General features: G+C 36.4%; 1 protein-coding gene across 2 annotated transcripts in view; it reads right to left on the minus strand.

The window, feature by feature from the left end:
• Window positions 1-18,717, minus strand: part of MYO5B (myosin VB) — a 500,991-nt gene that overhangs the window by 130,345 nt on the left and 351,929 nt on the right. For both annotated transcript variants that reach the window (XM_074279362.1, XM_074279363.1), the window contains exons 15-16: window positions 2,278-2,433; window positions 687-784 (exon numbers count right to left, since the gene is read on the minus strand). In XM_074279362.1, the coding sequence (XP_074135463.1) occupies window positions 687-784; window positions 2,278-2,433 (254 nt within the window). The remainder of the gene's footprint in view (window positions 1-686; window positions 785-2,277; window positions 2,434-18,717) is intronic.

The raw sequence follows: 18,717 nt of genomic DNA on the forward strand, positions 1-18,717 counted from the left end.
ATTCATGTATTTAATGTTTATATCATAATGCTTCATTCCATTCCCTGTGAGTTCTTCTTGTCCCAGTGAGTGCATTTGAGCACTTAAACATATAGTATTTTGGCAAAGATCTCTTTTTCAAGTGTGCCTATTTTTTCCCAATAAAACAAGATCTGTGAGGTCAATGCCATAGTGTCATCTTAGGGTCACAGGAGCATAGATATAGAGCTAGAAGTCAGATTAAAAACTACATAGGGTTAGCTCCCACACTTTATAGATGTACTTGGGTTCAAAAATGTGGAGCAATTTTTCTAGTCACACCAGTAATAAGTAACAGAGTTGGGATTTGAACCCAGATTCCTTTATTCAAATCCAGTACTATTTTCCCCTCCAAAGCACCACTCTGTTTCCCTTTCTTTTGTATTATGCACAGTGTCAAGCACAGAAATAGGCATATAGAAGCTCCTCATTGGTCTGCATTGAATCTATGAATTGCTACTAGGGAATATTCTCACTAGTTTCTTAGCTGGAGACTACACATGTAAATCTGCAAAGCTGTGTCACCTTTATGTTCACCCATATATCCAAAAGCACATTTCCCTTTTGTTCTCCCTGGCCTTTCAACTCTCCTTGGAGAACATGAGCCATAACCCAATTTGACCTCTGAGCCACAAGAAGTACTGCACTACTGCATAAGGAAGACTTACTGGAAGGGAAGCTTTTCATCATTTGGCTTGATACAGCGGACATAGTGGGGTGTCGTGGCATTCAGTGTCTCCATGAGCAGGTTCAGGGAGGTACGGAACTAGGAATGATAAAAAGAACAATTATTACCTTTTTAAAAATTATTTACCAGATATATGCATGGGTAATTTTACAGCATTGACAATTGCCAAACCTTTTGTTCTTTTTGTTTCTCCTTCCTCCTCCTTACTCCCCCAGATAGCAGGTTGAACAATACATGTTAAATATGTTAAAGTATAAACAATTATTACCTTTAAGCAATCAAATAATAGAACTGTGGTACAATGTAAAAAGTAATAGAGTTTCAAGATGAGGTTAAAGTTACCCATTAATTACTAGATTTTTTTGTGTGAGACCTTAGGTAAACCAAATCAATTTTCCAGGTTTCAGATTCTTTTTCTCTACAGCAGGAATAAAAACACCTATATTATCAGCTTCTTGAATTGATCAAATTTGTAATTGAAGATGAAAACACAATTTAACCATAAAGAATTATCATTATTAGAACTGGGGGTAGCTTGGATTTATGATATTACATGGGAGGTCTTAGGTAAGTGGGAGATGAGAACCCATTTTTAGTATCTGAGCATTCTAAGAGTAAGAAGCCAGAAATTCTATTGGATCATGGAAAGGTTTGGGGGAACAGACTAAACCCCACTGCACAAAGTAGGCTTAGAGTCAAAACCTCTTGGCAAGGCAATGGCCTGAACTTTTCTTTTAAACTTCTTGTATATCCCTGACATCATGACATTTAGACTCTGCATCTCTGATTCAATGTTCAGTATTTCTTATAGGTTTTCCTACCTCCCCTAACTCTTCTACAAGTAAGTGTGCTCTAGGACCTACAAAGAATGCTATATTCAACACAAACACATTTAGTTATATTGATGAGGTTGTTTGTACTTATATTTGAATATGAGAGTGACACAATAGACCGGTAAGTGATCTTAGTAAGACTTGAACTCAAGTCCTACTACTGACACAGGTTGTCTATATGATCATGGATAAGAACTGTAAATCTCTTAGTGCTCCAGGAAACTATAAAACTTCAAGCTACAGAGAAGGTTAAGATCTGCATTGGGATGCCCCCATTTCAATTAAATGACAGCTTTGGAATCTTCCTCTTTCTCCTTTTCTGCTCTCTCTTTTTTTCCTCCTCCTTCCCTGCCTCTCTCCACAGGGAGCCACTTCTCCATTTCTCTCTCTCTTCCTTTTTTTCTTCTCCTCATTCTCTTCTTTCTTCTTTTCTCCCTCTCTCTCCCCCTCCTCTTTCTTTTATGTCTTTCCTTCCCTCTTTATCCCCTTTATAGTTTTTCCTCCTCCTCCTTCTCTTCTTCTTCTCCTTTTTTTCCTTCCTCTCCTTCTCCCTCACTCTATGTATTTTTCTTTATCTTTCTTTACTCCTTCTCTGCTCTCTTCCCTTTGTTCCCCGCCCTCTTTGTTTCTATCTCTATCTCTCCCTCCATTTTTATTAGGCCTACTTTAGGTGACCAAAATTCACTATTTTGATGAAATCACAGCCCTTTCCCCACCATGAAGTTGAGGGACACTGACCTGATGCCCCACAGTTTTCTTGTGCTCCTTGTTGGCAGCTTTAATGGGAGGTCTAGCAGAGCGAACATTGATTTTTGAAGATGTCCCTTTCCCAGATGAAGAAGTAGCAGGTACTGTCTCTTTATCATCTTGGAATAAGTCAGCCACCAGTGGAAACTGGAAACAGAAATAGAAAGAATGATAAAACTATCCCTTATACTTAAATAACATTCCATATACCTTTCAAAAAACCTTTCCAATATCATATCTCATTCAGTTCTAATAACAACCCTATCAAGTCAACGAGGCAGGCATATTTTGTAGTGGCTAGAAACTGGAAAATGAGTGGATGTCCAACAATTGGAGAATGGTTGGGTAAATTATGGTATATGAAGGTTATAGAATATTATTGCTCTGTAAGAAATGACCAGCAGGAGGAATACAGAGAGGCTGGGAGAGACTTGCATGAACTGATGCTAAGTGAAACGAGCAGAACTAGGAGATCATTATACACTTCAACAATGATACTGTATGAGGATGTATTCTGATGGAAGTGGATATCTTCAACATAGAAAAGAGCTAATCCAATTCCAATTGATCAATGACGGACAGAATCAGCTACACCCAGAGAAGGAACACTAGGAAATGAGTGTAAACTGTTAGCATTTTTTGTTTTTTTCCCCAGACTATTTTTTACCTTCCAAATCCAATTCTTCCTTTGCAACAACAACAACAACAACAACAACAACAACAACAACAAAATTCGGTTCTGCACATTATATTGTATCTAGGATATACTATAAGATATTTAACATGTATGAGAATGCCTGCCATCTAGGGGAGGGGGTGGAGGGAAGGAGGGGAAAAATTCGGAACAGAAGGGAGTACAAGGGATAATGTAAAAAATTACCTATGCATATGTACTGTCAAAAATTATAATTATAAAATTAATAAAAAAAAAAAAAAAAAAAACCCCAACAAGGCAGGCATAATTATCTCTGTTTAAAGATGAAGCAATTGAAGCACAAAGAGACAAAGAGACTTATCAGAGTAGAAAAGGTTCATGATACCATAGAAAGAATACTATCTGGAGTCAGAGGACTTGCTTATATACGCTACCTCTGACTTTTACTAAGCCTGTGTGATCTTCGTTAAGTCACATAAGTTCATTGGGCCTCAGTTTCACAATTGGATTGGACTAAATGAATTCTGAAGTATTTTCCAGTTCTAGACTGACAATCCTATGATTTTATGAGTATTGCTACAAGTGTACTTTCCATCTGAAACTCTGGAAATTTCCTAGAGACTGTAATGACTCCAATAGCCTCTCCACTTCACAAAATGAAGGAATCTAGGGAAACTCAAAATCCCTGACTCACTCTGTCAGAATAATATACTGATAATGACCAAAAGCCTCTTTGCCATTGGCAGGGAGTTAAAATAACAACTACCAATTCTCCTTCCCCCCACTCCTTTAGCATGAATCACCAACAATTCTTAGGTCTAAGATCCTAACCCTCTTCCCCAAGTTCCTGGTCCTACAAGACACTTCAATAACTCTTTAAAAAAAACCAATCCAGATTTCATTGGTTTACAGGCTTCATTCCCTCTGGGCTACCAGTAGTGTATACCCAATTCCATCCAGGATTGCAACAGATCTGACATTCACACTATCTTCCTTTCATATTTTAAGTATATGCTATCAAAAAAGCTAGTTTCCTTTACTATTTTGTTGTGTGGTCCATGTATTTTTGAATGAGATGTGGGTATCCCAAACCTTTCTAAGTCTAAATTAAGGTATAAACTTCTATTTCCATATACCAATGTCAATTAGCAGAAAAAAAATTTCCATGTGACTGTTAGCATTTTCTTAGATCACTTATTAGTAGTTGGAAGGGATATAAGAGGCCATATAGTCCAATCCATCCATTTTCGAGCAGAGGAAATGGAGGTCCAGACAGTATATCAAAAGCAAGATTTGAACCATGTCCTTTGACTTCAGAGTAAGTCTTCTTGCCACTGTACTAAACTGAATGAGAGGGGACAACTTCTCTAAAAAATCTTGCTCTGTGTCTCATTGAGGTATAGAGATGAACTTGAACCCTCAAAAACTATGCCCTTAAAGCACAAGTTCTAGAAGACTATCATGCTAGAAAAGCCTAGAGTCTGGCCTTGAAAACATATGAGATCTACCATTCTGAGGAAAACCTAGTTTAGTATGGAGAGATTCACAACTAGTAGACTTATTACTTAATAAACTCTTTGACCCTGGCATCCTGCAAAAGGGAAAAAAAAAGTTCCCTAGAGAAAAAAATTCCTTCTAAAAAGGTTTCCTTTAAAGGGTCCCTTGTCAATAGGCTGCTTAGTAGTGTGAAAAAAATATTGCAATCACATTGTGTTATTTACCTCATTTTGTGTGTGTGTGGACCCAACCTTTCCTAGAGAATGTGCATGGTAATGATGAGAAGGATTAGAGAAGTAGCTCCACATCAGAGGTCATCAAAGCTATTCTGAAAACTCCATTGTGTTCCTTCCTTTGAAGGGAGTAAATTAAATATGGTTGAGCATAAGATCATTTAATATCTTGTTTATAGCATGAAGATCTATTGTATGACTTTATAATACCAGAATCCACCTTCACTCAGGGTTACAAGATTTACTGAAGCCAGGTGCAGAAAACTATTGAAGGTCAATAGGCAATTCACAAATTCAATACTTAGTAGAACATAGTCTGTAGCAAATATCTGCAAGTGCTCCCATCCTCAAACTTTGCCTTACACATTAAAATAAAAGTACCTTAATGAAGATAACTAAAGTGTTTTGTAATTAATGTTGTTGGTTTTTTTTTTTTGTAAAGTCACCTTTTTTTTAAAGTAGAAAAAAATGTTTGCAAATGTACATAGATTTGAATAGTAAGAGATATTCATTAAATAACCATTAACAGTCAGACATTCTCTACCTTCAAGGAGTTTACAATCTATTGGGGAAGACAAAGTGCAAACAAATGTACACAAAGCAAGCTCTATAAAGAACAAATAGGAAATAATTTAGAGATAGAAAACACTGGGATTAATAGATATTAGGAAAGAATTCTTGTAGAAGATGGAATTTTAAGTGAGATTTAAAGGAATTTAGCAAAATCAGTAATTGAAGCAGAGAAAAGAAAGCATTCTAGGCATGTTGTTGTTTTCAGTTGTGTCTGACTCTTCATGTCTTCTTTTGGGTTTGGGGTGGCAAGGATATTAGAGAAGTTTTTCTTACTTAAGCTCATTTTACAGATGAGGCAAGCATTTGAGAAAAATCCCAGAAAATTCCTCAAAATGGGGAGAGAACAAGTAATTGCATAGTACCTCCATGTGATCCTGAAGGTAACAAGTAACCAATGGTGTTTATTGAGGAGAGGAAAGAAAAGGTTAGACTTAGGCTTTTGGAAAATCATTTTGACAGGAAGATATTAGAGGAGGGGCAGAGCTAATATAAAGATACCACTTGAAAGGCTGTAATAGTTGAAACAAGAGTATGATAAGAGTTGGAACTAGGATCATGGTTATGTGAACTGAAGGAGAAGGATAGATACAATTTATGATTTGAAGGTAGAAATTAGACATTGAGTAGATATGAGGACTGTAGTATAATAATGAGGAAAGACACCAATTTAACCAAGTCATTTACTCAAAAATCTTTGATTTTTGAACAAAGAGCCTCCCTATTAACTCTGAGATAAAGTTTTCAATCTGTAGTCTGTCATTTAAAGCCTTCCACTTACATTTACAGTCTTTTTTTAATATTCATTTTCATATAGACTCCATTTCAGCCAAATGAATCTATGAGCTATTCCTTATTCATTTTAACTCTTGCCTCCCATGCATTTACTCAATCTCCCACATCTGAAACATACTCCCTCTCCTCCATACCCTGCCTTATAGGTGTCCTAACATCCTTGAAAGCATGGTTGATTGACCAGTTCTTCCATGTCTAAGGTCCTTTCTGAGCCCTTCCCAGAAATATTATTGCTTTACTTAGATAAAAATTTGTTATCTACATAAATTGTATGATTTTTCTTTATTCGACTTCTCCCAAGCTTAATCTCCCAATAAAATATATCCCTTCAGAGCATCAAACATCTAGTTTAATCATCCTGAATTCAAATCCTGCCTCAGAACACCTATTAGTTTTTTGATTCTGGGAAAGTCACTTAACTATTTCCCTCAGTTTCCTCATCTATAAAAATGAGCTGGAGAAGGAAATGGCAAAGCACTCTAATATCTTTTCTAAGAAAATGCCAAATAAAGTCATGAAGTTGGACATGGCTAAACAACAAAATGGCTTATAATACATTTGGTACCATCAGAATGATAGAATAGCAGTTCCATAGTAAAATGGTAAGAATGTGGATCTAAACACCAAAACCAACATAATTTTTTTTTTTTTATCTCTGTTGCCTGTCATATGTGTATTCATCACATAAGGAAAGTAATAAATGGATCTTGATTTGTTTTTTTTTTCCTTTTTTTAAAATTTTATTTATAAATTTTTTGACATTATATATGCATGAGTAATTTTTTTTATAACATTATCCCTTGTATTCATTTTTCCAAATTATCCTCTCCCTCCCTCTACTCCCTCCCCTTGATGACAGGCAATCCCATACATTTTACATGTGTTACAATATAACCTAGATACAATATATGTGTGTAAATACCATTTTCTTGTTGCACATTAAGTATTAGATTCCGAAGGTATAAATAACCTGGGTAGATAAACAGTAGTTCTAATAGTTTGCATTCACTTCCCAGTGTTCCTTCTCTGGGTGTAGTTGTTTCTGTTCATCATCGGATCTTGATTTGAATGTGAATTGAATTGTCTGCTTCACTTTTCCACTGAGCCAAATTCTGCCCATTACTGATATAATTTGTAATTCAAATGCCACCTTCTTTATGGAGTATGAAGATTACAGCTTTAATTGACCTATCTTCTGAACTTCCATAATAGCAAGTCCCACATACCTTTCATCACAGCACATATAATAACCAGTACTTATCCCAACTACTGACATTGTCTATGCCTCCCACTGTGTCTAAATTCAGTACTAAGACTAAATTATGACATGAAAGCCAGTGACCTCTAAATATGTTAGCAATAAAAGGAAAATCTAGGTTTGTAACTCATTATTTGGACTTCAGGCCAAATGGTTTGAACATGGGCCAAAATGGTATCCTGTTATTTGCCCTTTTTAATTCCCTTTCTTGATCAGTTTATTTTTTTCTCCTGAGGCAATTGGGGTTAAGTGACTTGCCCAGAGTCTCACAGCGAAGTGTTAAGTGGCTGAGGTCAGATTTGAACTCAGGTCATCCTGACTGAAGGGCTGGTACTCTATCCACTGCCACCACCTAGCTGCCTCTAGATCAGTTTTTTAATGGACAGCTGTATAGAGGGGAAAGCCCACCATGCTTCCTTTCTCTTTTTTGCAGCTGCAGATTGTGACCTCCAATTTTAAAACTGAGATCTCTTTATATGATCTTGCTTTAAGTGTCTTCTCAGTGTACATGTGATAATGTATTAACATCCAGATGGCTACTCAAATGTATACCAATTCTGGTTAGTTGGATGCTAGTAGTGAGTCACATATTTGTTGTAGAGCATGAAGGGGAGAAAGAGAATTATATTTTGTGGCTAATTTCTCTTTGAGTCCAGAAATAATAATAAAACTCCAAGCTATATATAATGCACTAAGATTCTCTTGACTACTATCATTTTTGATGTATATCTTTTAAAAATGTTCCTTTCTGAACTCCTAGTAATGGGTTGAAAAATCATCCTTCCACCAAGAGGAGGAAGGAGAGAGAGAAAAAGGGATTTCCTTTTCAATAGCATACTAAGCTCAGTCTGTTTTGCCCTCCAGGGTCACCTGCATTTTTTTTTAAATAAATTATAAAACAATAAAACTCCAATTACAACTAGTTTACTGTCTTTTATTTCCTACATGCAGAGATTAGGGTAGAGAGGAGTAAAGTGATTCCTTTAAATCAGACAGTTGAACAAACCAGAATTAGAGTATCCAGGTCTCTTTGAGTTTTTGCCCAGTACTTTTACTTCAAGTGTTGTTCCTGTTATTAGCATTATTTGTACAGGCAAAATTTATGGACTACTCAGTAAAACACTGGGCTAACAATTTGAGATATAAAAGTTATAAGACGATCCCTGCCTGGAAGGGCTTACAATCCAAGATACATAGAGGATACCCATTCCTCTCTCCTACAGATTCATCTGTTGAAAAAGATGCCGTGATACAGCAGAAAGAGCTTTAGCTTTGGAGTAAAAGTTCGAGCTCAAATCCTGACTCTCCCATTTACTATCTCTGGATTAATGGAATTTATTTAATCTTTCTGACCCTCAGTTTCCTCATAAGTAAAATGATAGGGATGGCTCTCTAAGGTACTTCCAGTTCTGAATTTATGAGCTTAAGAAAAATAAAAATGTGTATTCTCTGTCAACTTCCTTTGAACAGTTCATCAGTTCATTCAATCTCAAAAGAAAAAAATGCATGCACTACTCAATTGGGTATTCTGGAATATCAAATAACCTTTAAGGGTAAAATCACAGTTAAACCTCAGGGATATGTGGTTATGGAACAATCTAATGGATGGACAGATAGCATGTCAGGAGGCAGAAGATAAATTTACATTCCCCTTTCACTCTCACAAACCCTTTTCTGACAAGGGGAAGTGAGTCAGAGACTGAAAGAGGAGCTCTTTTCCCCTTAGAGTCTATGAGGGTGAAGGAGTAATTCATTTACAATAAGGGCATCTTGTAGTAAGCTGGGCAGGGTAGAGCCACTTTCTCTTTTCCTCAGGTTTTAATTTTGTTTTGTTTGTCTTTTTCAATTCCTGGAGCAGGGAACAGAGTCTTGAACCTGAGAACTCCTGATGTGGGATCCAGGATCCTGGACTGGATGTTATAATAAGCCCAGCAGGCAAGCTTTGAGAAGCTTATGACTCGGAATTATATACTACCTGGGTTACTTGGTAGTATATAGCAAGTGAGCCTTAAACTAAGTTGTGAACTAATCAATCCCTTTTCCATGTTAGAGATCATTGAGTAGACCTGGAATATGCCCCAAGTAGGTGGGGGAAATGTTTGGATGTTTGTTCTTACCAAACCTTTAAAATAAATATTCCTTTGTAAAAGCTAATTGGATTATCAAGTGGGTTAAATGAAAGAGGGTAGGTAGACCTCTACAAAGGGGAAATACAACTGATGAGAGCTTAGGGCCAATGGAGGAGATGAGAGAGTTTCCCCCCACCTCCTAAAAAGACTAGAAAATTAAACTGGAGGGCAAAAAGGAAAAAAAAATCTGGTCTTCTTGACAGTTAGGGATAAGAATAGTCACTCACTTAAAGAAAAAGGAGAAATATGAGAAGATACTGCCACCATTCCCTGCCATGTCCCCTTCTCCCCAGGTAGATGGGATGTACACAAGTATGGAGGAACAGTGCCTGTATTTTGGTTTTACTGATTGTTTTCTGGTATCCTTTTTTCTTTTTTTTCCTATTATTTTTATCATTTGGAATAGCTTTTGATGCAAGGTATATGGGAAGGGATATTGTGAAAATTTGGGTGATATGAAAATTCAATAAAATTTATTTTAAAAACAAACAAAATAGAAAGATGAAAAGGTAACAAGCTTCTCTGTTTACTTAGTTGCCACACAATGGACAATTATGAAGTAATAGGTTCTTACCAATCTCCAGAGGTAAAAGGTTTACCCCCCTTCTACCCAAACTTTAATTCCTATGTCTGATTTTAAACTCAGAGGCTAAAATCACCATCATTAACTCTCTGCCAATGAGGACCTTGGAGAGGGACACAGTATCTGTTCTTACTATGGGATATGATTGCTACCTTGTTGAATTAATTATTCCATGCATTCTTTATACAAAGAAGAGAAGAACATTTACTAGCTAAGTGATCCTTAGGCAAATTACTTAAACTCTCTGTATCCTGAATTCTTCTTAGGTAAAACGGGTATGTTAACACCTCAGCAAATCTTCTACTTGTCCCTTTCTCTCTACTTTCACTATAAATACCCTGTTTTCAGGCCCTTGTCACATCTTGTCCATATTAGCATCCAAATCTCTATCACTCTCTCAAGTCTCTCTTACTAGATCTCTGATAATTTAAAAATAATATACAAACTCCCTTGTTTGGTGTTTAATTTTTTTACATTTATTCTAGGTTAAATATACATCATTCCTTACCTCGTGAATTCAAAGTTCTAGTAAAACCTGTTGGCTTACTTGATGTTTTATACATGACATCCCATTATCCCTTGCCTTTGTCTTTCTCAGGCTGTTACTTAGTTTGGAATATATTCTCCCCTTTATTTCATCTCTTGGAATTCTTACTTCTCTTCAAGGTCAGCTCAAGTTCAACCTTCTAGAGACCTTTCCTGATTCTCCTAAGTATTAGTGCCTGATCTCACCCCAGTTCACTTTATTTTATAGATAAAGAAACTGAGGCAAACAGGATTAAGTGAGTTGCACAGGTTAATACAACTAATGAATGTCTGAAACTTAATTTGAACAAAGCTAGTAAGTGTATGAGGCACTCTATCCACTGTACCACCTGGCTCTGCTCATCCATTATAATATCCTATGTCTATTTGATGAAGTATAAGAAGTCATGAAAGTGGGGAATAGTCCAGAAAGAATTCACAGGCTCAGGTTATCTTCCCATTAAGGACCAAAAACTTTATTATGATACCATAAGATAGGCAAAAATTACCCTGAAAGACGATTATGGCAGGCTAAGTTTCCCTAGCACAAGTGACAAAGAGAAAGTCCTTTCATAGAAAAGGACTCAAAGAGCCATCTGCACCCAGAGAGAGGACTGAGGGAACTGAGTATAGATCATAACATAACATTCTCACTCTTTTTGTTGTTGTTTGTTTGCATTTTTTTCCCTTCCTTCCTTCAGCAATTGGGGTTAAATGACTTGCCCAGGGTCACATAGCTAGGAAGTGTTAAGTGTCTGAGGCCAGATTTGAATTCAAGTTCTCCTGATTTCAGGGCTGGTGCTCTATCCATTGTGTCATCTAGATGCCCAGCATTTTTTTAAATTCATTTTCTTTCCTTTTTGATCTGATCTTTCTTGTGCAGCAAGATAATTGTACAAATATTATGATGTTCGGACTAGCTCTCCGGAGGACCTTGGGAACATTCCCAGTCCTTGGTCTTAGTGGAGAAGTGATGAAGACAGGACAGCCACCACAAGGCTGGTCAAAGATGGAATATCTCATTTCCATTCCTCTCAGCCCTTAAATACCCTATTACAATTACATCATTACAGCACACTGAATATGTGTGAACTAGAGAACCATTACATCACCCTGGTAAGTACTAAGTATATGTATGCTAAAGAACCATCATCTCATCAGTTCCACTGAGTTAAAACCTTGTTGTAAGTATCCTTGTTTCAAATATACTTCTCCAGAGTTCCGGCCCTCTACAAAATATGTTTACATATATTGGATTTAATATATATTTTTACATGTCTAACATATACTGGATTATTTGCCATCTAGGGGAAGGGGAGGGGAGAAGGAGTGGAAAATTTGGAACCCAAGGCTATGCCAGAATCAATGTTGAAAAATTATCTGTGCATATGTTTTGAAAATAAAAAAGCTTTAATAAAAAATTTAAAAAGGACTCAAAGCAAGACATGCTGATTATGCTAGTTGCTTAACTGAGAAAATTATACAAAATAACTTCAGGCTTAACGTTTATACTTTGAACTCCTTATTGTATACAATAATTGTGCTGTATCTTTGTGTCTTCAGGGCCTAACCCAGTTCTAGGCACACAGCAGTGATAAGCTCTTGACTAGCTAGGTGGGATTGGCACAGAAAGCCTGAGTACAGAGAAGATTACTCCCTGAGGCAAGCAGCAGGGAAGAGTACAGTCCCACCTCCTGTGAAGATCTTGGATAACCCCATCTTACTGTATCCAATCAGAAAGCCAAGTTATGTTAAACTTCTATAAATCTGCCCATGAAATACATCATCTTTGCCAAATCCCTCTTTCTCCTTACCCCCTCCCACCTGCATGCATCATGGTGTTTACAGTTATAGCTAACTCATTTTTTTATGTGCTAGATATCTTTTAGGACTTAGCCTGCCAGTCAATGACATATTTCCACGTCATGGCGTATTCCTCTTCTCCTAGTTAATTATGAGTTTTACTGTTTTTTGTTAAAAACCCCTGTTCTTGCTTTCAATATGCTCTCCCAAGCCTATTTCATATTTATCACTCCTGGTGGCTATTTTACCTTTCGTTTGTCTGTAACAACTTCTCGTTAATAAAGGTACATTTTGGCAAAGAGAAAGCCATTGTGAGTTCCTCATATGTGAACTGCTACCAAACCTTATCATTTGGTGACAATTGCTCTCTTCAATCTCATCAACAGAGTGCTTGATATGTGTTGATTGCCTAGTTCTAGGGCAGAGAGAGATATAAGAGGTCATCTGGTCTAGGCTCTTCTAATGAACTTTCAATGTCATTGGGAAGATCATTGAAGACAATAGATTTCAACAACTCTGTAAATTATGTAGTGCTATTAAAATGTGAATTATTTATTATTATTGATGTCATTGCTATTATTTTCCGAGGAAAAGCATACTTAGAAACCCCCCAATAAGTGCCTCCAAATGTAACAAAAGTAGTTTCCATGGAGGAAAATGAAAACGCTCCAAACTGAGAAATCTCGATTACATTGTTCCCAGGCAGGTGGCCGCAAAGGTCAGCCTGATCACTATCTGTTGAATTGTCCTTCTGAGACTGGCAAGGCAGCATTTCAATTTCAGCCACAGAAAACCAACAATTCTACTGCTGTTCTGGGCATTTGCTCAAACAGATTTTCATTCCCCCTTTCCCATTTATATGGAGCATTTCACTGGTAAAAACAGAACCACCTAGAAAGGGATAATAGGCAAAAAGGCTATGAACCTGTTAAAAAGAAATACATTTATTATCTTACTTACCTATACATACAAGCATTACAATGGCTGTTCACTTACAGGCCACCTAGGGCTATGTATTATTAAGGAAGAAAATGTAAATTCCACTTTGCTATGTTTCACTCAATTTATAACACTGACTGAAAGCCCCCTGCCTACAAAATTCTGTACATAGTATAGGAGTTACAAAGAAGAAAAAAGACATGCTTTTATCCTAATTATTTTTTCACTCCTACAGATATTCTAGAAAATACATAATATAAAGCAAAGGATACTGAATTAGAAAACAGGAGACCTGAATTTTAGTCCTGGTTTAGCCACTAACTAGATCAATGGTAACCCTGAGAAAGTCACTTCCCCTGACAACTGGGGTGATCTGGAAAGGTCCCCGGCAGATGTAACACTTGATATATGCTTTGTATGGAGAGATTCTGGGGGATAGAGCTTATGAGGGAACACATTCTTGGTATAGGAAAGAGTGCACTAAGAGAGAGAGGAAGGAGATGGAATTCCAGGAGGGATATCAAATATAGCCTAGCTTGTCTGTCATGTAGTATATGAAGAGAGAAGTAATGTGAAATCAATGTATAAAGATAGTATAGAGATTGACTGTAAAAAGTTTAAAGCAACAGTAGAAAAAGCACTGATTTGGGAGATAAGGGGTTTGCAAATTCTTCCTCTGGTATTGCCTCAGTGATTTTAGACAAATCACTTAACATCCCTGAGCCTCAGTTTCCTCATTTATAAAAAGGGGAGGGTTGGACTAGATGGCCTCTTCTAGCTCTATGATACTACGTATTAAGCTCAGGTAAGAGTAGTAAAGGGTTGTAGGGAGAAATGAAACTAGGAATTCTTAGGCTTAGATCAAATTCTGTACAAAACAGTCAAAACAGAGGATTGTTTACAGAGTGGCTCTGTTCCCCTAGTGATTTTATGTACTTTAAAATCTAATTCCCTAACCCTCAGAAAGAAAGGGAGAGATGTAGTACTTGATGAAAATGGGACTTGGGAGATGGGGCAGGAATGAGAACAGGATCTTGGGAAGAAGTGACAGAGATGGAGGGATGATCACATCATGCCATGAAGAATGAAAGAGGACCACGAGATGCTGGAATATGAAGACAGTAGTCTGAGGACTTCTTGGGAAGGGAATCACACCACTGTTGAAATTCTGGGCCCCTGAAAGAAAAGCTCTGGTTTTCCTGGCCCAGTTAAATAAAGCTCTACCCTACACTTGAGGTCTTTAAGTGAAAGTTGGATAATTATCTGTTGGGAAGATTGTGTAGGGCATTCTCCTCCATGCTAAAGTTGAACTAGATGAATTTTTATGTCCCTTTGGGAAGAGTCTTCGATTCTATGACTGGGTAATGTTAGGGCGACAAAACATGAAGCTTTCAGGAAAATAAAGGAATATGAATAAAAGATGCATCTTTAAAGCAGCTGGGGAAGTGAGCCTTGAGTTTGGAGGATCTAAGTTCAAATATGGCTTCAAACACTTCTTAGTTGTGTGACTCTGAACAAGTGGCTTAACCCTGTTTGCCTAAGTTTCCTTATCTGTAAAATGAGCTAGAAAAGAAAATGACAAATCTCTCTTAATACCTTTGCCATGAAAACCCCAAATGGGGGTCAGACACAACTGAAAGAATAACTTTAAAGCTGAAAAGCTCTGAAGTTGTCTCTAAGTTTTCACTTGAAGAAGCCATTAGCTTCCTTGTCAGGATCTCAAATTCAAACAAAAGCTTTTAGATGTTCCATCAGTCCTTTCCCACCCCAGATATCATATCAATCCCCTAAACACTGAAAACCAATAGCAAATTCATTCTCAAATACCCCAAACAAAAACACATTCCTCAATAAAATACAATCAGATATCCATAATGGAATCTTCCCCTTCCCCATTTTTTCTTGAAAAAAAATTATCATATAAATCCTCCAAATATTTGATATAATCTTCTCCAAGTATTTCTTGGAACAACTGTCCCTTCTACAAAATGGATGAAATTCTCACATCCTCTGTACATATTAACCTGAGATCTAAATTCTGTCATAGATCTTTAATACCTGTATGACCCTGAGAGAGGCATTTGTTCTCTCAACTTCTACAGTTACTCATCTGTAAAATGGACACCTATTTCCCAGAACTATTGTGAGGATTTAGTTGGATAATATGTGGAAAGTGTTTTGTAAACTTTACATACACACAAACACACACACACCCACACCCACACACATACACACATGCTTATTATCTAATTCTGAGTTGAAAAAAATAATGTTCAATCAAATTAAGAAGAACTTCTTAAGCACTGATTGCCAAACATTACTCTTTGTCAAAAGTCAATGGGACCAGATCAGAATATTTTAATGGAGGGTAGTAAATAAGACCCCAGCAAAAAGGCATGTCCCTGCTAGCAACCCAGTGTAGAGATATATCATATGGAGGGGCATTAACAGGAGGAATGAATTATTGTAAACAATCTAAAGCAAAGTTACTCTCAGAGGCAAGCAGAGAGGAGCACTAATAGGTCCGTAAAGCCTCTTTTTTTTTCTCTAAATGAACAGTAATCATAAAGTGCTTCAGTTGAATTCCTTGTGGAATTTCTCCCATTGAGACCCCACAGTTATTTTATCCAATCAGAAGGCCTAGTTAAATGTCAACCTCTTATTTCTCTCCTGTAAAAGAACATCCTGACACACCATTGCTTCCTAATTTCTTTTTGGGAATTTAGGAGTCCAGTTAATGGTAATCTGTACTCCCCACGACTCTTTTAGAATTAGCCCACTCACTAAGAGGTCTTAGATAGATAATTAAGAAAAAAAATTCCTGGATTGTTGGTGAACCATTTAAAAAAACTTTCTCAGATCATGATTGGATTTAGGGATAACCAATATTCAGTCCTTGAGAGAATTTGAAATCATCTCCTGGAATCATAGATTCTCAGAACCGGAAGAAACTTCACTAATGCCTAGAGAGGGGAAATGACTGACCCATGTTAGGGATAGAGCTATAATCAGAGCATTCTAGGCCAGTGGTCCTTAGAACCCAAATGCTAATAGTAAAAGTCATTGGTTTGTATATAACAGTGATGGTGAACTGATTTAGTTCACAATAAACCAATTTTTATCCTTCCTTAAATTTGGAAGGTATTTTATGCCTGGGTAAGTATGTGTTTAGGAAAATAATTGCACACACTGGATTTTTCTAATTAGACTTGTATAAATCTTTTTGTCCTTTACATTTTGAACATGTTTTCAGAATGTTGAAAATGTAAGTGAATAGTGTATTTACTAGATTTGTTTACTTTTCTTTAAAGAGCACAAAACATAGTATCAATAACCTTTAAATGCATTGAATCTATAGTTCTGCAATTATGTAGAAAATGGCAGAGAGAAAAACATACTTAGAAGGCAGAAAATAAAATAAAATAAAATTTAGAGAATTAAAAAGATAATGAAGAACTGAATGTGGACCACAATATGGCATTTTCACTCTTTTGTTGTTGTTTGCTTGCATTTTGTTTTCTTTTTTCATTTTTTTCCTTTTTGATCTGATTTTTCTTGTGCAGCACGATAATTGTATAAATATGTATACATATTTTGGATTTAACATATTTTTTTAATATGTTTAACTGTATTGAATTACTTGCTACTTGAAGGATGGGAGGAAGGGAGGGAAATTGAAACACAAAGGGTCAACGTTGAAAAATTATCCATGTTGGGCAGCTAGGTGGCTCAGTGGATAGAACACCAGCCCTAAAATCAGGAGGACCTAAGTTCAAATGTGATCTCAGACACTTAACACTTCCTAGCTGGGCAAGTTACCTAATCCCAATTACCTCAGGGAAAAAAAAAAAAAAAAGAAAGAAATAAAGAAAGAAAAGAGAAGAGAACTTAGTCATGAACATGTTGTGAAAATAAAAAGTTTTAATAAAATAATATAATTTTCCTATAAATTTTCTTAAAAAACATCAGAGAATCAGGACTATTCTAGAATGGCACCTTGGCAAGTACAATTCTAATACTGAAATTCTCCAAATAGGAATTAGGAATGATCAGCTTCTAAGGCCACATGGTCCAGCACAGATTAGACAACATGACTTCAGAGGTCTTTTCCAATTCTGAGATTCTTTGTTTTTTGTGTTTCAAAAATGTTAAAGGCATATTTGCATTTTGTTTTTTTAAAATATCAACAATTGTTTTTTTTAGATAATTCAAGGATTAATTCTTTTAATTTCTACCATTTTTTTTCTCTGCTGACATTCTTGACTACAAAAAGAACAAAGTGGGGAAGGAATTATTTGGGGACAATTGTTCCAACAGAGGCCCAAAGACAGAAATAAGCTATGATTTCTGAAGTTCCAGAGTCCCCCCCTTCTTTTAATCTCTTGAAGGACATTGATGATAATGAGAATGAACTAACTTTCTTGTTCAAAATTCCTCCCTACTGGAGTAAGGGGGTTATGTTCTGCTCATACTTGAGTAGGACATACATTCTCTGAATAGACTGCCCAAGGCTGGGTAGTCTAGGTGTAAAGATATGTCTCTGTACAAAAGGGACATGATATTCTCTTAACCCCACATGGAACAACTACTTTTCCAAGGGTATATGTGAACCCACTATTATGATGGCATTTGGTCTAAGAGAAATGGCTAAATTGACATCTTTTTATTAATAACATGCTGGCTTTATTAATAAAATGATTTAATTACCCACAAATTATGTCTCTTGAATACCAATAACATTTGCTCCACCTAGGGGCAGAAACAGCTTCACAAATAAGACATACAGGAAATTGCCACCTGTAGAATGTGATTTCAGATGCCGTGGGAAGCCTTTCAATAATCCCTCACTTTTAGATACTGGCTGAAATTCTACATGAGAACTTCATTCTTTTAAGATTAAGACTTGGTCTTTGTTAATGTAAGGGGAAACTGGCCATTCTCAAGATACATGCTACATTAAAATTTTCCCAAGAGGGGTAATATTGCAAGCTCTTTTCAGTTATACTTAACTTTTTTTGATTCTTAATGTTATTTAAGAGTCAAGGGGAATTTTATAACATGGGGGAGCTTCTCTTGGGTCCCCCAGAAAATTTACTTTCTTAAAGCCTAAAGATACTTGGATACCATTTTCAAACAGAATAAGCACTTTCTAAAGACTTATGACACCTGCTTTAAAATATTATGGTAGGAATAGCAATTAATTTTGTAATTCACTGGTGATGAGGAGAAGGGCAAAGAAATGTAAAATAAATATGTAGTAAAATACTTTATAGCAATCATTTGACAGCTTTGGAAACCTAATTATAGGTACACATAGAAGTTACCTTGGAATCAACACCTATGCAGTGCTGTATTTAATTATTAACGCATTCATCTGTGAACACAGAAGTATGGAACCAAGTTGAGGCAAGATATACTGACTGTTATGGCACAATATACCCCTC

Source organism: Sminthopsis crassicaudata, chromosome 1 (genome assembly GCF_048593235.1).
Source record: "Sminthopsis crassicaudata isolate SCR6 chromosome 1, ASM4859323v1, whole genome shotgun sequence".
In the NCBI taxonomy this organism is placed as follows: Eukaryota; Metazoa; Chordata; class Mammalia; order Dasyuromorphia; family Dasyuridae; genus Sminthopsis; species Sminthopsis crassicaudata.